Here is a 26,799-nt window from a genome sequence, read left to right as displayed (position 1 = left end):
TAGGCAGCTTCATAGGTATGAAAACTTCGGTTCAGTTTCAACTCCATTTTTAAGATGTTAAACAGGGAATCGACTTTGTAGATGATGTTTTACCAATTACAACCGCGCTCCCCACCTCTCTTCCGCTGCTGACTGCTTATACAAACCCAGTAAACCTAATTCTCAACTCATCACAGTTCATTTTAATATGATCTGCCTTAGAAGAAAGTGCAGATTTATGATCCAAAATTCTGATGAGGAAGAGTCTCCTGCTTCCTTTTCCTGCTAGGTAAAGAAGGAAGTAGGTCACACCTTCTGAGTTTATACCTGGAAGCAGCAAGGGAACTGAAAGAAATCCTTGGGACCAGTTCCCTTAGGATCATGATGGGACGCTCAGGAGGTCTGAGGACCTGTTTCAAGGCAGCAGCAAGTCGGGTCCCGCATGGGGCGGCCCTGAGGAGAGGTGTCCAGCATACGGGAGGGCGGGGGCCCTGCAGGTCTCCACAATCCTGTGCTTCCCCAGCCCCAGTTCACCTGGTCTTTAGTGCAGAGGAAACAAGAGAAGCCAGCCTTGCTGAGCAGTGGGAGAGAGAATTCTACCACTTAATCTCCTGGTGATTTAGGGTTCACATGTGTCCCAGCATTTCATGAAAACCTTTTGTTTGCTTATTCTATATCTTTAAACTATTTTAATACGATAATTTAAAGAATAAATCACACAAACAACTAAATGGTCTATATAACAAATTCTAACACAATTTAACAAATGTTTTGAAGATCGGCAAAACCTGAATCTGTTGTTCAGTTCACTTGCTTTGCTGCAGGCCTCAGAACAGAGCAGGGGTCTCAGAGTAGGACCACAGAGACCCAGAAGTATCATGGGGACTGAAGGCCATTGGATCTAGGAAGCAGGTTTTTGCCTGAGGATATGGGGCCCAACATTGCAGATCTTTGTTCTTTCAGATGGAGTTCTATGCTGTATCATTATGCAGTTATGAAAAATAACCACTAAGGATCCAACCTGTGACCAGCTTCATTACCACCTGCTCACTGAACTGTGAATACTAATCACAAAGAAAAAAGAAAATCAAATGAAAGTGGAGTTACACAGTTTTCAAAGATTGGCACTTAGTGAAGTGAATAAAAAACCAGAACTTTGCATTCAAAGGAAGAATATCAGCTTGACCACCTCTAGGAAAAAACTCTCTTTTGTTTAATTAAAAAATATTATGGCCAACATGGTGTATTCATCTGTAATCCCAGTGACTCTGGAGGCTGGTGTACAAGGATCTCAATCAAGTTCAAAGCCAGCCTGGGCACCTTAGTAACACCCTGTCTCAAAGTAAATAATAATAATAATAATAATTTAAATGGCCTAGGGTTGTAGGTTGCCGGCAAAGTGCTTGACTAGCATGTGAAACAGCCTGGGTTCAATCCCCAGTATCACAAAAAAGATTTTTTTCTGGGACTCCAAGGAGTTTGTTGAAACACACAAACAACAAATTGAGGCTGGAATCTCCTGCAGCCCCTTTTCTCTTTTTTATTTATTTAATTTTTTATTGTGGGTTGTTCAAAACATTACAAATTTCTTGACATATCATATTCCACACTTTGATTCAAGTGGGTTATGAACTCCCACCTTCACCCCATACACAGATTGCAGAATCACATCAGTTACACATCCATTGATTTACATATTGCCATACTAGTGTCTGTTGTGCTCCGCTGCCTTTCCCATCCTCCACCCTCCCCCCTCCCCACCTCTGCCCTCCCCTCCCCTCCTCTCTCTCTACCCCCTCCACTGTATAACCCTGAGGGTCTCCTTCCATTTCCAAGCAATTTCCCTTCTCTCTCCCTTTCCCTCCCACCTCTCATCCCTGTTAAATGTTAATCTTCTTCTTCTGCTCTTCATCCCTACTCTGATCTTAGTTACTCTCCTTATATCAAAGAAGACATTTGGCATTTGTTTTTTAGGGATTGGCTAGCTTCACTTAGCATAATCTGCTCTAATGCCATCCATTTCCCTGCAAATTCTATGATTTTGTCATTTTTTAATGCAGAGTAATACTCCATTGTGTATAAATGCCACATTTTTTTTTCATCCATTCGTCTATTGAAGGGCATCTAGGTTGGCTCCACAGTCTTGCTATTGTGAACTGTGCTGCTATGAACATCGATGTAGCAGTGTCCCTGTAGCATGCTCTTTTTAGGTCTTTAGGGAATAGACCGAGAAGGGGAATAGCTGGGTCAAATGGTGGCTCCATTCCCAGCTTTCCAAGAAATCTCCATACTGCTTTCCAAATTGGCTGCACGAATCTGCAGTCCCACCAGCAATGTACAAGTGTCCCCTTTTCCCCACATCCTCGCCAGCACTTGTTGTTGTTTGACTTCATAATGGCTGCCAATCTTACTGGAGTGAGATGGTATCTTAGGGTGGTTTTGATTTGCATTTCTCTGACAGCTAGAGATGGTGAGCATTTTTTCATGTACTTGTTGATTGACTGTATGTCCTCCTCTGAGAAGTGTCTGTTCAGGTCCTTGGCCCATTTGTTGATTGGGTTGTTTAGAGTTTGTGTTCCTCAGGACTGATTTTTTTTTTTTTTTGGTACCGAGGATTGAACCCAGGGGTGCTCTACCACTGAGTCACATCCCCAGTCCTTTTTACTTTTATTTAGAGACAGAATCTCATTAATTGCTTGGGACCTCACTAAATTGCTGAGGCTGGCTTTGAACTCCCAATCTTCCTGCCTCAGCCTCCCAAGCCACTGGGATTATAGGCATGCACCACCACACCTGGCAGGGACTGATTTTCTGAAGTGTGAATGCTACATGTCATTTGGATTCTGCTGTCATGCCTTTGCCTCTTTATGAGATTTACCAGCTCCGTCACTGTTATTTGTCCTCCCTGAAACTGACACACTTGAAGACGACTCTAGCCACTTGTTTTGCAGCCTCTTGTTGGATTGAGCTTTGTCTGGCTGTTTCCTCCTGATTTCTGCAGGTTAACACTGCTGGTGACACTGTCTTCTCAGACAATGCCATCAGGACCATGGTGTCCACCTGTCCCACTACTGATGAAGGGTCTTTATTATGGATTAAGCAGCATCATTACAATGGATCATTCCTCCATCATAATCTACATTTTCATTATAATCTGTCGTCAGTAGTTGACTACATCATTTGCCGATTGTTCTCCCTCATTAGTGAGTTAGTGTACATTACCAATGTGCTCATGAAACAAAACAAAGACCACTGAGGACCCAGCCAGTGACTGGCTCCGTCATCAGCTGCTTGGGTTAATGGCAAGAAGAAAAGTCACAGAAAGATGCACAGCACAGCTTCAGAGCCAGGGAGCCCTTGGTCTGAATGCACCTCCATGGCTTCGGGGCTCTGTGACCATCCGTGTGACTGCATACCAAGACTCAATCTGCATCAGGAGATGGGAGCAATAGCAGCACCAGGGATGCGGTGCACTCAGAGAAGACTGGCAGACTCGCAAAGGCTGCCACGTGGCCAGTGCATCTCCATCACCATCATCACCGGGCATTTGGGGCCGTTCTCAGGGCCACTACAGATAAAGCCAATGCACTAAAATCCCATACACAAATGAATACATTTTATGTGAAAAGAAATTCCAAATAAATTCATGTGTATTTCTGTCTTTCAAGTGTATTGAATCAGTTTTTAAAAATTTAAATCTTTAACTGTACTTAGAATCTAAGAACTATTGTTTTTATAACAATGTTCTCATGGTATGTAATAAGAATATATTTGTAGGAAGAGAAATTATAGGATAAGATTTCTCCTGACATAAAAAATTGAATATTGTTTCTGTTGTGAGTCATTCATATAGTAATTAGCAAAATCTGCTGAATTCTTGACACTGATTGGAGCTGGCCCTGTTATAATCTGCAAAGTCTATTATTCTTTTTGTTATATTTATTTTTTAGTTCTCAGCAGACACAACATCTTTTTTTAAATTTTTTTATTGGTTGTTCAAAACATGACAAAGCTCATGATATATCATCTTTCATACATTTGCCTCAATTGGGTTATGAACTCCCATTTTTACCCCAAATACAAATTGCAGAATCACATTGGTTACACACTCACATTTTTACATAATGGCATATTAGTGACTGTTGTATTCTGCTACCTTTCCTATCCCCTACTATCCCCCCTCCCCTCCCCTCCCATCTTCCATCTCTACCTCATCTGCTGTTGTTCAATTCTCTCCCTTGTTTCCCTCCCCTTTCCCCTCACAACCTCTTATATGTAATTTTGTGTAACATTGAGGGTCTCCTTCCATTTCCATATGCTTTCCCTTCTCTCTCCCTTTCTCTCCCCCCACTCGTCTTTGTTTAATGTTAATCTTTTCCTCCTGCTCTTCCTCCCTGTTCTGTTCTTAGTTGCTCTCTTTATATCAAAGAAGACATTTGGCATTTGTTTTTTAAGGATTGGCTAGCTTCGCTTAGCATAATCTGCTCTAATGCCATCCATTTCCCTGCAAATTCTATGATTTTGTCATTTTTTATTGCTGCGTAGTACTCCATTGTGTATAGATGCCACATTTTTTTTATCCATTCATCTATTGAAGGGCATCTAGGTTGGTTCCACAGTCTAGCTATTGTGAATTGTGCCGCTATGATCATTGATGTGGCAGTATCCCTATAGTACGCTCTTTTAAGATCCTCAGGGAATAGTCTGAGGAGGGCGATAGCTGGGTCAAATGGTGGATCCATTCCCAGCTTTCCCAGGTATCTCCATACTGCTTTCCAAATTGGCCTTACCAATTTGCAGTCCCACCAGCAGTGTAAAAGTGTACCCTTTTCCCCACATCCTCGCCAACACTTATTGTTGTTTGACTTCATAATGGCTGGCAATCTTACTGGAGTGAGATGGTATCTTAGGTTGGTTTTGATTTGCATTTCTCTGACTGCTAGAGATGGTGAGCATTTTTGCATGTACTTGTTGATTGATTGTATGTCCTCCTCTGTGAAGTGTCTGTTCAGGTCCTTGGCCCATTTGTTGATTGGGTTATTTGTTATCTTATTGTTTAATTTTTTGAGTTCTTTGTATATTCTGGATATTAGGGCTCTATCTGAAGTGTGAGGGGTAAAAATTTGTTCCCAGGATGTAGGCTCTCTATTTACCTCTCTTATTGTTTCTCTTGCTGAGAAAAAACTTTTTAGTTTAAGTAAGTCCCATTTGTTGATTCTTGTTATTAACTCTTGGGCTACGGGCGTCCTATTAAGGAATTTGGAGCCCGACCCCACAGTATGTAGATCGTAGCCAACTTTTTCTTCTATCAGACGCAGTGTCTCTGATTTGATATCTAGCTCCTTGATCCATTTTGAGTTAACTTTTGTGCATTGCCGCAGTCTGGCTGGGCACAATCAGGAGCCACTTGTCAAAAGAAACTAACTTTATTTTTAGAACCACACACGCCAAACAAAACAGCCTCTCAGGAAAAACCCTCAGAGCCTCAACTGCCACCACCGGCTTTCCACAAGCCTCTCTCTCCCTCACAAGCTTCTCTCCACCTCCCAAAATCCTCCTGCTCTTGAGGCCGCTTGGCTGGGTCACGTGGGCGGAGCCAAAAAAGTCCCCCAATGAGCAGCTCCGTGGTCTGAAAGGGCAGGGAAACAGTCCAATGAGCATCACCGCAGAGGAGCCAATCAGCTAGATGTTGCTGGGGCCGAGGAGCCAATCAGCTAGATGTTGCTGGGGCTGCTGTGAGCCAATCATTAGCCAGCAGCTGGAAGTTTGCTGGCAGCTGGAAGTTTGCTGGGGCCCCTTCGGCTGTGGCTCTCAACAGTGCATGGCTAGAGAAAGGGATTCAGTTTCATTTTGTTGCATATGGATTTCCAATTTTCCCAGCACCATTTGTTGAAGATGCTATCCTTCCTCCATTGCATGCTTTTAGCCCCTTTATCAAATATAAGATAGTTGTAGTTTTGTGGATTGGTTTCTGTGTCCTCTATTCTGTACCATTGGTCCACCCGCCTGTTTTGGTACCAGTACCATGCTGTTTTTGTTACTATTGCTTTGTAGTACAGTTTGAACTCTGGTATCGCTCTACCTCCAGATTCACACTTCCTGCTTAGAATTGCTTTTGCTATTCTGGGTCTTTTGTTTTTCCATATGAATTTCATGATTGCTTTATCTATTTCTACAAGAAATGCCATTGGGATTTGATTGGCATTGCATTAAACCTATAGAGAACTTTGGGTAATATCGCCATTTTGATGATGTTAGTTCTGCCTATCCATGAACAGGGTACATTTTTCCATCTTCTAAGATCTTCTTCTATCTCTCTCTTTAGGATTCTGTAGTTTTCATTGTATAAATCTTTCACCTCTTTTGTTAGGTTGATTCCCAAGTATTTTATTTTCTTTGAGGATATTGTGAATGGAGTGGTTTTCCTCATTTCCATTTCAGAAGTTTTGTTGCTGATATACAGGAATGCCTTTGATTTATGCGTGTTGATTTTATATCCTGCCACTTTGCTGAATTCATTTATTAACTCTAGCAGTTTCTTTGTAGACTCTTTTGGGTCTGTTAAATATATTATCATGTCATCCGCAAACAGCGATAATTTAAGTTCTTCTTTTCCTATTTTTATGCCTTTAATTTCTTTTGTCTGTCTAATTGCTCTGGCTAGTATTTCAAGAACTAAATTGAATAGAAGTGGTGATAGAGGGCATCCCTGTCTTGTTCCAGATTTTAGAGGGAATGCCTTCAGTTTTTCTCCATTTAGGATGATGCTAGCCTGAGGTTTAGCATATATAGCTTTTACAATGTTGAGGTAAGTTCCTGTTATCCCTAGTTTTTCTAGTGTTTTGAACATAAAGGGATGCTGTACTTTGTCAAATGCTTTTTCTGCATCTATCGAGATGATCATATGGTTCTTGTCTTTAAGTCTATTGATGTGGTGAATAGTATTTATTGATTTCCGTATATTGAACCAGCCTTGCATCCCAGGGATGAATCCTACTTGATCATGGTGCACAATTTTTTTGATATGCTTTTGTATTCAATTCGCCAGGATTTTATTGAGAATTTTTGCATCCAAGTTCATTAGAGATATTGGTCTGTAGTTTTCTTTCTTTGAAGTGTCTTTTTTTTTAATATATATATTTTTTTTAGTTTTCTTCGGACACAACATCTTTGTTTGTATGTGGTATTGAGGATCGAACCCGGGCCACACGCATGCCAGGCGAGCGCGTTACCGCTTGAGCCACATCCCCAGCCCAAAGTCTATTATTTTTTTTTCTAAGTAGACTTTTAAAAAGCATCCCATCTTTATTTATTTTTTCCCCTATACATACAACATATGTTGAACAGGACTTTCCAGGTACGTACATTGGGGTGCTTTACAAAATTAGCTTCCTTCTAATTTCTCATCCTTAAAAGGTAGGCTATTACAGCCCCAAAGCAATTTTCATGATCAATTTGTCTTTGTAAAGTTACAATTACATGTCAAGCAAAACAATCTACAATTACAAAAAAAGAATAAGAGATCTATGTTCTTGTGGGATGATCAAGAATGATTAAGGAAACATTTGGATAGGTCAAGTCACTCTGGTTGGGAGTTTTTGAAGCAGGAAAGTTTTGAACTTTAATTGTAAATTTGCCCAAATGATCCAAGGACAACCCAAAGTCCAATCTTCCCCACAGCCACAGTTTTTCCCCAAAATGATATCCCCAAATGCTTAGTATCTAGACCCAGCTCTTATACAAAAACAAATCTCTGGGCTCTGCTTAAGCTAGGCCAGAAGAATATGGTAACTTAGAAAACTCCATTTATTGACCTCCAAACCCAACAAATTTATGAGCTCCACACAGTGTTTTAGGGGACCTTGACTTTGTAACCACTGTTATATTCATTGAAGGCAACTCGCTTCTGTTTCTATAGCCTCTGTATCTGTTTTCTGTGAAGCTAAGAGAAGTTCATGTGCCCATTTTCTTCGCAGTCTCTCAGCATTTGTGATCACCATGGGATGCAGAGGGAGAAAGCCAGAAAGACCCAGAAGCTTCTCCATAGGCTTAGAGAGGTGGGCTCCACAGCCAATCCAATGCCGGATCCTTTCCAGGTTGAGGGCAACGAGTTTTTCTCCATGACAGTTGGGCAGTGGATCATAAGAGCCCACCTGCTCCACCAAACGGCCATCCCTGGGACATTTGTTGTGAGCAGCCACAACACAGTAAAAGGGCCGATTGGTGCAGCCACTCAGAGCAAGGCGGATGGTTAAATGGCCCCCATGATAGGCCTTGCAGAGGAGGGTAGTGAGGTGGGCCATGGTGCGGTCCACGTGCGGCTCCTTGGATAGTCCCGCTGCTGATACAGACCCGCAGGTGAAGTCGCAGGGCGACTGGGAGAGTCGGCGCCCAGCTGCTGGGACCCAAAGTCTATTATTTTAAGATTAACTTTTCTGAAGGCATTTACATGTAATTTAAAATTTTCTTTAACATCAAGATTTAATAATATCAGAAACTTTCTTTCCCTCTTTCAAGTAACACTTTGGCCATTTGTTTCAATAAAGTTCAATGAGAGCTAGGCGCTGTGGTGCAGGCCTGTAATCCCAGCAGCGCAGGAGGCTGAGGCAGGAAGATTGTGAGTTCAAAGCTAGCCTCAGCAACTTGGTGAGGTGCTAAGCAATTCAGTGAAACTCTATCTCTAAATAAAATACAAAATAAGGGGCTGGGGTTATGGCTCAGTGGTAGAGTGCTCGTCTAGCATGTGTAAGGCCTGGGTTTGATTCTCAGGCCACATAAAAATAAATAAATAAAATAAAGGTATTGTGTCCAACTAGAACTAAAAAATAGATATTTAAAAAAATAAAATAAAATATAAAATACGGCTGGGGATGTGGCTCAGTAGTTAAGTGCCCCTGAGTTCAATTCCCCGTACCCACCCCCAGAACAACAAGTTCACTGAGGTTTTGTTACCATCAGAAGATCAAACCCATCAGGGACTCTTGTTCCCCAGGTTGCAAAGCCACACCCAAAGCTCCACACTATAGAGAATAATAAGAAACAGCACAGCCACATCTCCCTGAGCTTAGTCAACATGGGAAAATGAGTTTAAATGTCCCAACATCACTTCTTTGAAAGCTTCCATAAATTTAAGCTTACCCAGAAAATAGATAATTATACTAGTAATACAATTGTACCATTTTAAAGGGCTTTTTGGGAAGAAAAATGAATTCAAAACAGGGATTTCTATAGTGTTTTCTTGTTTTTATTAGGTTACAACATATTTGTAACATGTTCAAGGCGTGCTTTGAAAATCAGTATGAATATGTGACACCAACCCTGATGGTAATGACATGGAGATAAACCCTTTCCTTGGAGGCTCAGAAGTCAAAGACAGACACCTCCAGAGACTCAAGGACATTGCAGCCAGACAGAAGTGGAGACACCAGGGGCTTTTCCCTGCCTGTGAACAGAGCAGCCTCCCGGGTATCTCAAACTGAAGCCGCAGTTCAAAAATGCCTTGGAACCTTCAGACTTCCTTATTTCCAACCTAATTATTACTAGATAAAAGAACCATTTTCTGAGACTCCACATGACAGGAACCACGGGCGAGACTGTCCAAAGCCAGCCCCATTGAACTGTCTGAAATGGATTCCAAGAGGCGCGTGTGCGTCTGCATTCTGAGATCCGCCTTCACTTCGTCCATTTGCCAAAAGATCAAGGCGTGGCCACATTTCAAAAGGGGCGGCCAACCTTTCCTACACCCAGGGGAGACCTGGCCCAGGAGAGCCACGGTCCGGCGCGACGGGAGGTGGCGGCACAGAGCCGCCGGGGGCCAGCTCTGGGACAGCAGGGCCCTGGGCGCATCACGGCTCCCGCCGTCAGGTTTCCACTGTGGCCTCCTCATTGCGGGACACGGCTGTGAGCTCCCTACACCTCTCCAACCCTGTCCCCGCCGCCTGTTTGACCTGAGAGACCGGCTGCAAGACAGGGGAGGGTCCCGGGCGCGCCGTAATGAAGAATCTGAGCGCGGCTCGGCCTGGCGTCCCCGCACGCGGGAGGCGGGTGCCACGCGACCAGCGGAGGTCCGCTTGCAGGCGTGGCTGGGTCTCCTGCGGAGGGGACCGCGACGCACCAGAGGTTTCTTGGGAGTCAAGCTCCGTAAGCCCTCCGCTGGAGCTTGGAGACCCAGGCCGCCCAGCGCCTGGGGGAAGGCGGCTGTGAGCCGGGAGCCTCAGCAGAAAACCGCCCTGAGCAGCGCTAGGTTATCCCCGCCTCCCCCGGACCAAGAGAGCGTGGTCACCCCCTGCGCCTCTCCTCGTGCGGGCCCCAGTGAGGAAGGCAGGTGACCTGGAGCCCCCCCACACACACTCACACTCACACAATCGCCTCCTGTCTTCAGTATCCACAGCACAGTGTGCTATAGGACCCGACAAAGGTGCCTTTGAACCGGCTTCATTCTGAGCTTGGGTTCCCCACCTGAAAGAGAAAGATAACTTCCTCATCTAAAACGTGCTTTCTTCAAGACTCGGCTTAAAAATTTCCCTTTGTCCATTCTCTCGTGCAACACGTATTCCCACGTCTCATGTATGTTCTGGTGTCTTAAAGACACAGCTCCTGTAACCAAGGACCTCCCACCCCCATCTGGAGTGGATGCAAGCCAGGTGTACTAAATTCTCCATGCCATGTGGAGTGCTAAATGGCCAAAGCACTGGGTTCAAAGATGGTATGTGTGTGACCTAGTACAGGGGGCAGTGTGCACCACACACTATTATGGTCAGAAGCGTGCCTTTCATGTTACAGAATCTGGCATCAATCCCAGCTACCAGCATGGCCACTTGTTTCCCAGAAAACTTCAGAAAACTCACATACTCTCCCCAAGCCTCAACTTCTATACCGTGGACTCTACTTAACAAGAGTGAAGATTATGCATAGAAACCCAGCTGAAGCCCACAGATGTTCCCATCACGGCTAACACAATCATCAAGCCTTGGTGGTGGTGGCACAGTACCGAATGTGCTTCTCAAAGTTTTTGTAGAAGTTGGATGCAAGGCTGGGGATGAGCTGAGCTGAGAAGAACAATAAAAAAATAAGACAGAAGGAATGTTGGCAGTGCCCAGAGGTGGCTTGGTTTGGCTTCATCAAACTAAAATGTGCACTTAGATCATCACCTGTCTCAGCCTAGAACTGAAGGATTTTCCAGGAAAGCTGCACTTTTAGTGGGAGAGCTGAGGAAGTCTTATGACCAGGATCAATTGATTACCTGTGTTTAAAGGAACCTGAGAGGCTTAGAAATACATTCTGTTCATTTGGGGAATGAAAATATAAACAATGGTGACAAGAAAAGGATACAGATCAAGATAAAATAAAGGATCCAAATTTGAAATACTGGGTATTTCTCCTCCGAAAACGTCCTCATACCTACCATTTTTTAAATATTCATCATCTTATTTAAATGCATGCAACATGAGTTCTCATAGGTAGACACTAAACTTCTCTGATTTTTAGTTTAATGAGCATAGTACAGCACTGATGAACAGGGTGGTGATGCTCCTTTTGGATGTCTCAGAAGAATGCAGATACAGAGATAATGTCATGTGCCCACTTGTAAAAGTAGATTCAAAACAAAGCCTTCCTACCTTACCCTGATCCTAGACCCCATCACTAAAAAGCATTCAAAGCTTGTTTTCAAATCAGGAACTATGTCCTGTTTTGACTTCATTTTGCTTTGTTTTTATTCCACAAGTAAAAATGCCTGAAATGTAATGGGTTCACAATAAAAATTTGTTAAATGAACAAACTGGTCAATTTCAGAACTAAAAAGGACAATTAGAGGTGAAGTGGTCCTCATGTTAGGACCCTGTTCAGAGAGACGAAGTCTTAAGCCATGAGTACACAGCTGTGAGTCACACTGAGGATGTCTCAGGGTTCCCTGCCCGGTGCCTTTCCACCCCAGCAGACCAAGGACCAGATGGATCTGCCTGTAGCACAGCTGCCAGCCACTGCTGTCCAGGCTGCTCTTGTTCTTAGATACATGTGTTTTTCCAAAGCTAGAAGTAAAACAGAACATTCAGAAACCACAAAATAATGCAAGCGTGACCTACGCACCTCCGCAATTCTTTTCTTTTTGTATCTTTTAGAACTTTTACATGTAGGTGTTAAAAAGCTTCATCCCGGGGTTTCATAAACTGACTTCCAGACCACTCACGTATCATCGAATCAAGCCTTTATTGAAGCATACTAGTGGCGACTGACCAGAACATAAAGCTGTTCCCCTGATCAGCCCCAAACAATTGCAAGGGCTCTCCTTATAAGCCTGAAAACCACAAAAGGGATGTTCAGGGGTCTAGCCAATGCAAGCCAGCCAGGTTACAGAAGCGGGACAGTGCAGTCAAGCAGCGGGAAGCCTAACCAATCACAGTTAGCCCAATCACCCCAGTTACAGAAACAGAGCTCCGTTACCCTAGTTACAGAAACAATGCCCCATTAGGTAGTTCTGTGTTCTTAAAGGTTTCTATAGCAAAAGGAAAAGAACATCTTGCCCCAGTCATGACCCTTCTACTTGGCATGGTTATTTTACAGAATGGAGTCACAAAACAAAATGGAGTCACATTTGCTTTTACTATCACATTGGTTGTAAAAGATCCTTCTTCAATCACCCCTTATGGTTTTAAGTATTGATTTCACAAATTCTGAGTAGGTCTAGATCATGCATTAGACAGAAAAAAATGGGAACAAGGGGAAGAATGAGAAATGTAGATCTTCTAAAAACTTTTTCTGGTAAAAGTATTATTCATCAATTGAAGGAGAAAAAGTTTCTTGGAAACCATCTATGTCTTCATGTCCCCAACATGATAGGAGCATGATCACAGCACTCTTCCTTGTCCCCTCAGACATGTTCCCCACAGATGCAGCCAGCATGCACTGACATCTGCGTATTTTCCACCACATCATAAGCATGGCCAAGGTTCAATGTCGCCTCTCACAGTTTCGCTCAGGGCTGCCCCACATCCCACAGATGCACACACCTGACAGTCTTTTTTCATAATCCCAATCAAGCAAGTGCGAACATTTGGGGTGACAAGTTTCTTTCCATATTTTGGATTGTTTCCTTAGAATAAATTCTCCAAGTAAAATCCCTGAGCCAAAGAGAATGGATATGTTTCTGACTCTTCCAGCTCACATTGCCAAATTCATGCCTGGGGGATAGAATTCAGTTTGATTAAATTCAGTGGGAAAGTAGCAGGGGGTGTCCTGCAAGCCCTTTAGTCCAGTGGTGTGCACAGGATGAGCTGCTGAGTCAGGCTCACCTTCTCTACCCAGCCCACAAGGGAGACCAGTAGAATCCTGATGGCTCAGACCCCTTCTTGGAAGTCTTCAGCAGCAATGCTAGCTAAACTGGGGCTGGTTTTTCTCAGTTCTGTCTTCGCTTTGTGAGAGTTATAAGGAAGCAGAAGACAGACAATCTGAGGGACAGGGATATAGCCCAGTACTTGCCCAAACACCACGAAAACAAAACACACAAATCCTTTAAAGAGACCAACTAGTTGACTTTGAGCCTGTCTCATTAAATCATATTGTGAGAAGAAAACATGATCTCTGATCCCTCCCGCTCCCTCCTCTCTCCCTTCCCCCTTCCTCTCTTCTTTTCTCTCCCCTCCTTCCTCTCCTTCCTCTCTTCCCTCCCTTCTCCTCCCTCTCCTCCCCCTCTTCTTTGCTCGCTCCCTCCTTCTCTTCTCCTTCTCTTCTCCTCCTCCCTCCTCCCTCTCTCTGAGGGGCTGGGCTTCAGCTCTGCACACAGAAGTGGGACGAGGACAGTTAGGCAAACACATCTGGGGTCACCATCAGCAGAAACAGCTGTTCTTTACCACACCTTTAATTGTTGGGCATATTCTTTCCTCAAACAAAGCCAACTCGATGAGGTGCCAGAGAGTGGCAGCAAATGGATAAAACATTAAGAGTACCTCCCCCTTTTACATATGCTTCCAGTTTCCAGGTGTTTGCATATGTGTTAACTTCAGAATCACCTTGAGAGTTAAGCACTATTTTTACCCCAGGTAAGTCAATGAAAAGCTCAAAAGCATCAATTGATTTCCCTTCCACCATGGAGCCAGGAAGAGGCAGCGTCAGGACTAAAATTCTCTTCTGTTTATTACTACCATGACCACAAAGCACAGATCTCAAGAAACACACAAGGCAACCCTTAGAGACAAAGACACATCCATGTCAAGGAATCTGTGTGAGTCTTGGAGGTACCAAGAAATGACCAGCACATGGCTCAGACCATTACTGCCTAGGGGTGCTGAGCTCCTGGTCTCGGCTCAGCAAAGAATGCAAGAACAGGACACAGAGACAGCAAGCAAGCAGCAGATTGATCCAAAAGGGACAACACCAGACTTCTCAGAAGAGGGGGGCCCAGAGCCAGAAGTCCCGTGAGGAGTTTTGGCCTGTTCTTTTTATGGTCTGGAATTTCCTTCTTTTCTATCTCCTCCCTGTCCACACCCTCCTCACGATGATTAATTGGTGCCCCTGTGTCCATGTTTTAGTTTTTCTATTGGGTCCCCCTGCTTAGGAGCATAATTGGGTCCTCACCCCCCCTCTTGCCCTGGCTGCCTCTGCCCCTCTACATCCCCCTCACCATCACGGAGCCCCAGGCAGCAGAGGACCCGGGGACAGAACACCAAGCTCCCCATCCCTGTGTAGCTGCCACCAAAGCCAGAAAGGCCATGGAAAAGCCATGTCACCCTGAAAACCCAGGCCCTTCCACTCTGCTGGCCTCAACAGCCTGCTCCTGGACCAGTGCTGATCATCCAAAAGACAACCAGCATTTCAGAAGTGCAGACCTCCCTCCCGCCCTGAAGCCATCCCTTTGCCTCTTGCATATTCCTGAGGCATTAAGAGACCTCCATCACTACAGCCAGTCTTCCGCCTTCTCACAGATCTGAGTTATCATCCAATGGGAACCAGAAGACTGATGCTCAAGGTCCACGGTCAGGAAAGGTGGAAAAGAAGGAAGAGGGGAGGCCTCCTACGGGACAGCTACTCACCCTACTGTGTGGTAGGAAGAACCAACATTTTCTTCTTTCCATTGACCTTCGCACCAATAAAACAAATTCTATCTACTGGGGAGGTTGAGGTGGCCGTGTCTGAAGCACTGCTCTCGGGAGGAGGAAAGCGTAATCCAGCTGAGCAGACCAGACTCTGCGCACAGCACCTGAGCCTCTCAGAGGAGGGCAGGATGACTGACTGGCTCTGTTCTCTCCATGTCTCCTCCTCCTGCGGGTCTTAGGTGAGGGGGTGGCATCTGGTGAGGTTGATAAGCTCTCATTTCTGTTGTTTCTGATACGATTTGAGAGTTATTATTATGAATAACAATAAATTCACAGGCTACACCACTTCCATGGTGGCCGTTCTCTGAATACTCCTGGGCATCTGATAGTCATAGGCCGGGAAAACACAAGTTCTTTTATTCCAGTCTTCATTCTAACAGCCTGTAGCTGTTCTGTACACCATGGAGTTACTCAGGGCAGGGACAGCCTGAGAGCTGCTGTTCTACACCCTGTGGAGTCACTGAGGAAGTCACAGCCTGAGAGCTGCTTCCTGCACTGTGGAGTCACTCAACAGCCACAACCTCACACTTAGGCACTTGCAAGTCAACTAAACCCTCTAATCCAGGTTTTCTCAGCCACAACAGTAATGGCATCTTGGACTGGACGCTCCTTGTTGTGGATCTGTCTTATGTGATGTTGGGTTTTAGCAGCACCTCTGGTCTCTACTCAGGAGATACCAGCAGCAGCCCCAGCCATGACAACCAAACCTATTTCTAGGCCGGGGCTAATTTCCTCTAAAGGGTCAAATGGGCCCTGGAGGAGAACTGCTGATCTAATCCAGGAGGAGAGAGTACCTGATACACAGGCCTGCCAAGCCTCTCAGGGAGGGTCCTCAAAGGAGCCACACCCTCCTAATCCCAGTAGTAAAGCTATGGACTTCTCAGGCCATAATTGTATATCTCAGAGCTCTATATGCCAGTTTCACTTATTGCAATTTACATAAATATTATATAATCCAATGAAATTTGAAAGCAAGATACGAGTTTCTATTTCTACTCTAAGTTGAATGACTCAACAAGATTCCATATGGCTGAGACCAAGGTCCTCTTCCTTTCCATCAAAGGCTAAACGAGGAGTCCCAGCTTCCTGCAGTCAGGGGAAATCCATGTTACCAAGTTCCAGGTGGGGGTATGTGGGCACAGTGATGAGCACTGTTTACAGGTGTGGCATTTAAAACTCCTTCTCTCTCTCTGGTTGCCACTGTAAAGACTTCAGAAGATGTCTCTGAAAGCCTGAAACAGGGTAGCAGACTGTCTACAAAAGATCAAGTACTGAACATTTTGAGTTTTGCAGATTATTTTTTTAAATAATCCCTTAAAAAGGCAAAAACATTTTGGTAGTCAGCTTTTTGTCACTGAAAGAAAGGGAATTTAGAGGAGGCTCACGGTTGCCAAGGTGTGGCTCTACGGCGGTGGGTGAAGCAGGACTTCATGGCAGAGAGCACACCGCAGGGCAGAGCTCTCAGCTCATGGCTTCCAGGAAGCAGACAGAGGCCGGGAAAGGGTCCAGGACAAGACAGAGTCCCCAAGAGCATGCCCCTAAGAACCACTCCGTTCAATCAGGCCCCAGCTCCTGCAGTTTCCACCAACTCCCCACAGTCCATTCCACCAAGACTTCGTTAGGGGATGGATACACCGATGAGGTCAGAGCACTCACGATCCCCAAAGCCCATCTCTGACCACTGCTGCACTCAGAGCCAGCCTTTGACACAGGGCCTTTAGGGGACATTCCAGTTCCCAGCCATACACATTCTTAGCTCATGGGCTGCACAAAACACACCCTAGACTGCTTGGCCCGTGAGCAGCAGTTTGCCCAACCTGCCAGTGTGATGCACACAATGATGCAAACGTCTTTCATCAGGATACCTAAGAAAATCCCTGTTGAACAGGCAAAATAGTATGGGAAACTATAAAAGTCTAGAGTGATCTGCATGCAGACAGCTTCAAAGGTCATTAAATTCTCATTCTACATTATGGATAGTGAAAGAGGAAACCCTAGAGTCTGCAACTCCAAAGACGTTAAAGGAAAGAAAACGAGCAGGATTCCAGAGAACAGACTCCGTCCAGATTAGGTCCCAACAGCAGTGAAAGGGACATTATCCTGGAGCTCAAATCAGTGCTCCTTATATCTCTCTTCTGAGTCTCCATTTTATCTGATTTTTATTCAAGAAAGAAGGCTTCTATTTTAACTTTTTTGTGTGTGAAAACAGACTGAAATGAGATGGCAGAAGAACCCTAAGAGAAATGGCACAATTCCATCATGCAGATTCCTATACTGGGTCTTGACGCAGACATTATCTCTCCCAGAAATGTATGACACTGTAGAGTGGAAATGCTAGAATCCTTAAATGCTTGCCAGATGAAGATGTGCGAAAAGAGCAGCTAGTACAGTTAAAAAAAAAAAAAAACACACAAAAGGACATGAGCCAGGCGTAGCAATAAACTATTGAAAGCTAAAAGCAAACATCAGACCTGGGTACTGTGGTACTCACCTATAACTATAATCCCAGCTACTCTGCGGCTGAGGTAGGGGCATTGCAAGTTGGAGGCCAGCCTGGGCAATTTTGTGAGATCCTATTTCAAAACAAAATAAAAAAATAAAGGCCTGGTAATGTACCTCAGTAGTAGAGTGCATCTATAAGGACCTGGGTTCCATTCCCAGTACTGCAAAACAAACTAAAATGCATGAAAGTCAGTCATTATTCCAAGTGAATGTGTCTCTCTGTTCTTATATGTGCTTAGCTATTCAGCATTAGAAGCCCTACACAAGTTAGCTTCAGTGTTTTTAAGTATGACCTATATAACTTACACCATGCTCTTTCCTCTTGCAATTGCTAATAGCTTTCCAAGAAAATGTTTCACAATTGTCTCAGTCAGCCTGGCTTCTGTAACAAAATATGGCTCTGCAGGCAGTGAGGGAAGGTGCCAGGGTTAGCCACACATGTCAACTGGGTCCTCTTCTTGCCAAGGTGCCAGTGGGGCCAGCATGTCGTGCGCACAGAGGAGAGGGACCAAAAGAGAAGGGAGGGAGAAGAGGGGGCACGAGAAGGAAGAGAAGGAAAGTGTGGGGCTGGGAAAGGGAAGGGGAGACTGGGGCTGTCTGTTGTTCCTTCTTGTAAGAACACTGATCCCATTGTGAAGGTCACATGTCCATGGCCTCATACAAACCCGACTCTCTCCCAAAGACCACATCTCCAAATACTATCAGGTTTGTAGGAGGTGGGCTTCAGCAGGTGCATTTGGGGGTGCAGTTCAGTCAGCCGAGGCTCCAGGTGCAAGCTGCTGTGCTGGCTGTGAGCGAGAAGTGCTGGCCGCGCCATTCTCGGCCTCCCACGGCCAGTTGCCAAGCGCTCAGCTCAGGCCTAGTGCTGGAGAGTCAGCCAGCTGGGGCTCAAGCACCACAAAAGCACACCTGTGTCTTCCCCTTCCCCCACATGCCCTTTGCATTATTTCATTTTGGTAAGAAGAGGAACTGGTTGAGGTTGACAGGTGTGGCTCACCCTGGCACCTTTCATCATCACCGTCAGAGAAAGGCTTGGGAGAGCAGCAGCTTAGATCTGCCCAGCAGATCTAACAGTGCCTCCATCCTGTCCAATGCTCCCTCCTAACACCTGTCACATCTCTGTGTGTGTGTGTGTGTCACTGGGGATTGAACCCAGGGCCTTGTGCATGCAAGGCAAGCACTTTACCAACTGAGCTATGTCCCCAGCACTTTAAAAAAAAAAAAACAAATTAGTTGTAGATGGACACAACACCTTTATTTTATATTATTTATTTACTTTAATGTGGTGCTGAGGATCGAACCCAGTACCTCACTCTGGGTGCTCTGCCACTGAGCCACCACCCCAGCCCCTGCCACATCTTCTTTAAGCAAATCCTAAGGCAATCTTTCCTTCCTCCCTCTCTCCCTCCCTGCCTCCATCCTTCCCTCCCTTCTTTTCCTTTGTCCCTCCCTCTCTCCCTCCCTCCCCTTCCCTCCCTCCCTCCCTCCCTCCCTTCCCTCTTCTCTCCCTCCCTTCCTTTCTTCCTACTGCTGGAGATTAGACCAGGACCTGGCACATGCCAGGCAAGGGACCTGTTGCTGCCTCCCCAGCACTTGAAGCCACCTCTACCGTCACCTCCCTGCAGCCATTCAAGTTCCAATAGGAGAAACTGCTTCTTTCCACTATATCATCTATCTGGAGGTTTTGTGTTTCTCTGCTCTTACTTGAAAATGCTTAACCCTATACAGCGAGTTCACACACACTCTTCAGTTTACCAAAAGGTTATCTTGGTGCCACTTTTACTTTATGCCTCTGTGCTTATGTGCTTTTGTACTTATTATTTGTGCCAAACTGCTTATCATCAAATTGCAGACACCATGGCCCTTTGCTGCTAAACACTTAAGCTGGCATTCTCATTTACTTAATAAACACAGCCAAGGAGTGAAAGGATTTGCTGGCATTCACCAAGACAGATGTGAAAGGGGCCAAGTTGTTGTTGTTGTTGTTGTTAAATAAAGAATGAGTACATTGATTAAATTTCCCGTGTTACTGCAGGAATCTCATAAATAAAAGAATTCCAAATTGGGTTCAGGTCTGCTTCTTTGACCTTTCTTAGCCTGAGTAATTAATAGTGTTAGAATTGTATTTGCCCTATAAGCTTCAACTCCCGAGAAGTCCATGGGTCAACATGGGAAAATTGGCAATTTATAGGTTCTGTACATGCCAAGCATGTCTGAAAGCTTTCTGAAGCTTTATTGGAGATTCTGAGCTGGGAGCACTCTTGAGCGTGCCCACACTGGCTCTCTTGGCTCTCAGGACTAGCTTTTGGAGCCACCAGTTGACACCTGCCTGCATACCTACATGTGCCAGGTGAGCAGCTTCCATCCTGGAGCCAGAGGTTCCACAACCCTCAGCTCGGAAGCCCAGGGCACGAAACAGGATCTGACACCTGGGAAATGACTTTAAACCTAAGTCCTAACACAAGCGAATGCCAGAAGGTCACAGTTTCAGAGTTGTTTACTTATAACTTCCTATTAAGTATGGAGAAGTCCCTCTGCCTGCCTTCCCCTCTGCAAGCAGGTGTGCTTCACGTAGCTTGCTGACAAATGCTGTTAGAGATTGGGCTCTAGCATGCCCTCACTCCTTGGCCACTTGTAGCTGACCGTATCCTGACTGCTCCATCATGGTGGACCATGCTGAGGAAGACATGCCCCTGTGCAGGCCCCACAATGGTCTTACCCAAGGCCAGGGTCTTGTTACATCATATACCTTTTTTTTTGTCCCCATCTGGACTAGCCCTTGCTTCATCAAGGTGTTAGGAATATTTGTGGTTCATTCTTTTTAAAGAGCAGTGTTTTAAATTTGAATTTCAAAGATTTTTGTGAAGAAACGTGTGGTCTAGTCTCTAGTCTGAATAGGAGCATCCAGTACCTAAGGGTGAAAGTGCCAGGGGCTCCTTACACGAGGCGCCACCTCGTCATGCCAACAGTAGCTTTCTATCTCAGTGGAGTGCGGGGTGCGGAGGTGCTCCTTTCCACACCCTAGCGCCTGTGCTCTGTGCCCCTCAGTTCCTGGTCCACTTGCTGAAGGCTGCTGTCCACTTTTTCACCCTCAGTACCACTCACATCCGGGGCCATGGTTCTGTTACAGGAGCTTGTCTGGGAATGACAGGGCACTGGGCCAGCTCTCTGGCCTCTGCCCACTCAGTGCGAGCAGCAATGCCCACACCCCCAAATATGACACTCAAACTTGTCTCTAGACATTCCAAAATGTCCCTGCACACCACTGTGCCCGGGAGGAGACCCTGTAGGAGACAGCTGGGGCCTGTTTCTTGTGTACAGTTGGAGTAGACGCTTTTCAAGGCAGCTTGGCCTTGGTGGGCATGTGCAGCTCCATTGCCACCACCTGCAGCCTGGTCCTCTTCACCTGGGCACCCTGCACACATCCCAGTCCTGGTGGGGGTACCTGCCTCTGGTGCTGCCAGCCAGACACCCCTGACTTTTCTCCTCCAGAGAATGGCAAGCATGTACTTCCCATCCTGCTTCTGCTAGGGCCATCCCTGGACAGGTTCTGAGTGGCCATGGGGCACACCCTCCAAGTGGGAGCTTAGAGCCAGCACACCATCCACCACACATCTGTGATGCTACCGCCTCAGCAGGGGTGGTGAGCAGGGCCCTGCTGACCATGGACACAGGTGAAACCAGAGGGCTGAAGGTCCCGAGGCAGGTGTTTGTCACTGTGGCATGTCTTCACCTCTCCCTACACACGCAGGCTTACCTCAGTGCCACAGATGTGTGGAATGGAGCACTTGTATGCTTGATTCTTGTTCCCTCAGCCTTGCAGGGCCAGAGGTCGGTCACTCCTGGTGGCGCACCCATGTGAGATACGTATCTGGGAAGACACTGCACCTCAGCGCATTGCTCCGGCTTAGCTGTGATGAGTCTACAAAGTGGTTAATTTGTCATGAAGAACAACACTTTAACTGTAGAGTTACCTAGAAATTTAATGGAATTCCTGCTTTACTCAGAGTCCAACTTATTAGTACCAACCAACATTCACTACCCACCCTCTCTGTGCCTGTCATTAGGCTAAAGATGCAGCATAAAGCGTCTTCTCTAGTCCTTACAACAGATCTCTCATTAGCCCAAATATAAAGTTACACTCACCGACTCTGGAGTTGAGGACCTACACATTTTTGGACAGTCATTATTCTGGCTAGCATATCCATGTGGCATTTAATATATTCACTTATACAATTAATTTCCTGCCTTCTTTCTTGGGCAGTAGTGCAGGGCCTTGACCCCAGGACCTCTTGCCTGCTGGGTAAACACTCTTCCACTGAGCCACACCTCCAGCCCCATTATGGGAACTCTACTGAGTCTTACCTATGCCAGGCAGTGAGTGGCTGGTGGGAATACAAAGAGGAAAAGCAACTGTACACAAAGCAATATGCATAAAAAAGAACCTCAAAAACACAGTACCAGGTGAGGTAAGAAACGCAAAGAGATCACGGTGCAACACCATCACAACAGCACATAAAATACCACGACACGTTTTATGAGACTAGATGGACAGGGGCCAAATCTATAATGGTATTATTTAAAGTTGGAAAAGGATGAGAGAAGAGACTGGTGATTTCAGGAAAGAGGTCTTATACCATGTGAGAGATGGGACTTAGGAACCAAAGAGACATGGTGGTATGAACAGAGGAGTGGGATTAATTGAACTCTATGAAATGCATGTTTAAAAAGGATAAGAACAAAATGGTTTTAAACAGTCACAGCACTGAACCGATGTCAACTGAGACAGAACTGCTGGTGCAGTGGGAGAACCCACAGCACGGAGGGCGCAGAGCACATGGGCCTGTCTTGTGAACGGTGGTTCCTAACAGGGCGACTTCCCCAGGGGGACGTTTTCAGTTTCATGTCTGCAGGAGGGAACTGTGGCATCTCATGGGTGGGGCCGGGATGCTATCACGCATCTGATGACACACGGCAGCCTGCTGCAGCTGAAAACATCACAGTGCGGAGACGAAGAAAGCCTGTGCAGCACAACCAGAGGTGGATGGTACATACTGCAGAGGGGCCCAGGCAAGCAGCGGATCTGTCCTGCCAATCTCATGACCCGCGTGGCGGTGTGTCTGTCCTGTGCCATCTGATGGCCTGCAGGACCAGCCACAGGTCACTTGTGCTGCACACTCTCTCCATGGTCAAGGTGCTCCTTGTCACGACCCTGGTGCCTGTGCTCTGTGTTCCTGGGTTCTTGGTCTACTTGCTGAAGACTACTGTCCACCACTGTCCTTCCAGTCAGGCTTCCCAGTGATTCCATGAGCTTAACAAAATCAGATCACGACTAGAGTCAGAGGGGACCACAGTCCTTCTCCACTCTGATATTCCGTTGGTTCACACAGAGAAGAGTGTTTATGTCTCCTGGGTCGACAATGGTTTGGTTCTCAAAATCATTCTAAGTTTAAAAACCACTGAATAAATTAGGTGTATATACATGGTATAGATATTATGTACTGGAAAAACAAAAACCTTTAATTACTATACCTCTAAAATTATCAGTTTTTTTGACAAAGTTCAAATAGTTCAGCAGGGCTATGAGGTTGTAGCCCAGGAGCAGGGCACTTGCCTAGCACGTCAAAGGCCCTGGGTTCAGTTCCCAGCACCACGCAAGCATCACACACACACACACACACACACAAACACACACACATGCACACACACACACACACGCACGCACACATATAGTTTACCAGTGTGACTTCAGCTGTTACCCTCTAGCCTTTCCATTCCTTCAATTTCTTGGAGCATTCAAATATCAAGCCTCTACCAATAGTTTTGTCCACTCATGACCAACACTCGTTTCCCTTGTGTTTGACATAAAACTAGATGTGCTTACTGTGGAGAAAATTCTACTACACATCATTTCCAGTACTGTATCATTTCCAGGGACCTGTGTATGTAACGAAAAGTGGGTTGCCTTGGAGCCAAAGACCCTCTATAACTATGGGCAAGTTATTGAAAATCCACAGACCTTACTCTCCTCATTTATAACACAGTTATTAACAAGTTAAAACAAGAATTTAAATGAGATAAAATAGGTACCACATAATTCTTTTCCCTTTTTCAATTCCTGAACTAAGTCCCATCAATATTAAAGTATGAACAGGGAATTCTTCATCTTCTAGGCCAAGTCAAGATAAAGTGAATAAGAAAGTGCCCGGCTGTTTCCGCAGTCTTCCTGTGGTGCTGACCAGTCTAAATCCCATACCAGCCAAACAGGATCTCTCCTCAACATTCATTGTGTGAAATATGTACTTTGTGCTGACTAGAGGTTTCCAAGGGCTCTAATCTGGTTGATTTTTATTTGAACATATTTTATCTCTATAGATCAACTACAAATTCCTTGAAGTTAGGAACTTACTTCCCCTACTTTCTGCCTCTTTCTTTTCTTCCTTCCATCCTGAACCTTGCTTCATATAGTGTCTATTGTGAATGCTGGTGGTGGTCGTGGGGGCAATAAATATTTTTGAGGAGTTGAATATTTGTGCTACTAGTTTCAGTCTCCATTTTTATGTATATGCTAAATTCCAAATACTTAAAATATAAATGAATGTGTTTTAATATTCCCAGTATGACCAGATTTAGTGATTCACAAACTTCAACTTTCTAATTATTACCACATTGAATTCTTTCATGACCTCAGAAGGCATTAAAAAAACACAACAAAGTTTGGAAATGCCGGGCTGGGGATGTGGCTCAAGTGGTAGCACGCTCGCCTGGCCTGCGTACGGCCTGGGTTCGATCCTCAGCACCACATACAAATAAAGATGTTGTGTCCACCAAAAAATAAAAAAATAAATATTAAAATTCTCTCTCTCTCAAAAAAAAAAAAAAAGTTTGGAAATGCCCATCAGTGAACTTCCTGTCAATACCTATCTATACAGCTTTGTATTTAAAAAAAAACAAATCACATGCAATATGTAAAGCTCTAAAAAATTGTTGAAAAAACAATTCAGTATCTGCTACTATATTAAATTTATATTGAAATAGTTGCTTTTGTTGCTTCTTTCCAAGCACTAATCCAGTCATAACAAAAGTCTTTAGCAAGGAAAAATGTCACACTGAGCAAACCAAGAAGGCTGTGGCTGAAGGCTGAGAAGTATAAATACATAAGGATGTCATTCGGTGGAAGGTAGGATTCTCCAGCATTCCCCTTACTTTCGTTTTATATAGCTCTGGTCAATTTCACAGCCTCAGCTGATATGGAACAGGGAAATTGAAAACCGCAGAATTGATTTGCAGAAGTGAGGTTCTATTTTCTTAGACACTGCCTTCATCAGAGCCACCATCGTTCTTGTGTGGTGTGATAGTATTATCAACAGTAGCCCAGGCACAGTTATAATTGCTAAAAAGTTGTTATCTTCAGGTGGAAACAGAAAAAGAAACAGGACAACTGTGCCATTTTCTCATGTTTTAAATCTGCTCTTTTCATGGTCCTTCATCTTTGCTGCGATTTAAATGTAAAGACTTCTTAAAACTAAATATATATATATATATGACTTCTTTTCTGGCAACCAACCATGATTATAGCAATTCTCTTTGCACTTAGCTCCTTGGTAAGAAACATTACAATAATAAAATTCTAAATGTCTAATTTGAAATAAATATACGTCCTTCAGATATTCTGGTTTGATTTTTCAATTTTTACCCTTAGTAGAATTTACTTTAAACTCTAACTACATGAGAAAATTCCTTCAGAGAAAAATCTAGTACTTACTACTCATTTCTGTTGCTGCTGCTGTTCCAGATTGACAGTCGGTTTATAGGTTCTTATTAAAATTGAAATTAGAGCTGCCTTATTATAAAACAAAGCTGTAGCCTCTGGCTATTTAGTATCAACCCTGAAACAGAATCTCATTTATATTCTTGAAGATCACTGAGAATGAAGAGGACTGTCGCCTCAATTTTGATATTTTCTTATTCTGTTTTTAAAGTGCATCTTAATGATAATGAAATCTTTGCTATGCAATGCCATCTGCCCAGTAAAATAAAATATAATTGTAACTTTCTAGTTATAAATTGCTATTTTTGGTTTACATTTAGAAATCTTTATGGGTCAAACAATCAGAAATCTTTCTTTTAATAAACTATTGCCAAACCTATGGGTTAATTAGTTGAGAATTCTCTCAGGATTCAGTAGAAATTCCCCTCTTCTTAAAGGTCTGAAAAGACCAATAAGTTTAACTTCAAATTAACAACAAATAATATTTCAATTAGCTATGTCTCTAATAATGAATGTCCTGCACATTTATTTGATAAATCTGAGAGGCCTGATAATTTATGCCATTTTTCTTAATACCATCAATATTGTGAGCAAAACCACTATTTTAATAAATTGAACTCATAGAAAATGGGCATTTAAAGTTACCAGAATCAAAAACCAAATGAAATTCATCCACGCAGAACTGTGCACTAAGGATTTTCATACAATCTTAAGTGCCTAGGGGAAACACCACTTCCTTCCTGTTCATTTGCATGGGAACTTGCAACTTTCCATTTCTAGTGGACAGAAATCAATTGTTTTTCGTCTTTCTCTATTTCTCAATCACAATCTAAATCCCAATATCCTTTATTAAGTAGATTTCCCTCTCTAATAAAATTCTTTCCCATTCACTGATAACTCACCCTTACATTCAAAAGTCTAGCATTACCCATGCTAGTTCATTTGTGCTTTACTTTTTTTCTTTTTAATAGTATCAATAAGGTGGCAGACACCTGTTAGATGCCAGAAACACAGGATGAGTAAATAGAAACACATAAACAATAAAATTTATCCTTTCTTGTACACACACCCATCTCTCCACCTGCTCCCGAGCTGGCCAATAAGAACCCCGGCGTTCCTTCGCACAGCCTCCGTACAGCCTCTGCGCTCCACCTCCGCGCGAGCCAGCCAATAGGAACCCGGTCCTGGCCCCGCCGAATCTCAGAGCTCCACCCTCAATCAAACTGGCCAATAGAAATCCCGGCGTGGGCTCGCTCAGCCCTTCGCTCCACCTGCGCCCCAGCCGGCCAATAGGAACCCCGGCCTGGTCCCCGCCTGACCGACCACGCGGGAGCGAGACCATGAAACTACATTTCCCGGCGCGCACGTTCACACATTGTGGCCAATCAGTGCCAGTAGTTCGTGAGGTGGGGGCGGAGCCAGGCTAATAGGCAACCCCATTGGCCCGGAGAGCTTAGA

General features: G+C 44.6%; 1 protein-coding gene across 1 annotated transcript; it reads right to left on the bottom strand.

The window, feature by feature from the left end:
* Nucleotides 1-7,281: 7,281 nt before the first annotated feature.
* Nucleotides 7,282-8,376, bottom strand: LOC124079853 (small ribosomal subunit protein bS16m-like). Its single transcript, XM_046425686.2, has one exon. It carries the CDS (start codon nucleotides 8,280-8,282, stop codon nucleotides 7,866-7,868), a length of 417 nt encoding a protein of 138 aa, XP_046281642.1. The 5' UTR covers nucleotides 8,283-8,376; the 3' UTR covers nucleotides 7,282-7,865.
* Between the last annotated feature and the right edge of the window lie 18,423 nt (nucleotides 8,377-26,799).

Source organism: Marmota monax, unplaced genomic scaffold (assembly GCF_021218885.2).
Source record: "Marmota monax isolate L192 unplaced genomic scaffold, Marmota_monax_Labrador192_F-V1.1 WCK01_AAM20220418_F8-fsc00028, whole genome shotgun sequence".
In the NCBI taxonomy this organism is placed as follows: domain Eukaryota; kingdom Metazoa; phylum Chordata; class Mammalia; order Rodentia; family Sciuridae; genus Marmota; species Marmota monax.
The sequence above is the reverse complement of the archived record's forward strand: the minus strand, read 5'-3'. Positions and strand labels throughout refer to the sequence as shown.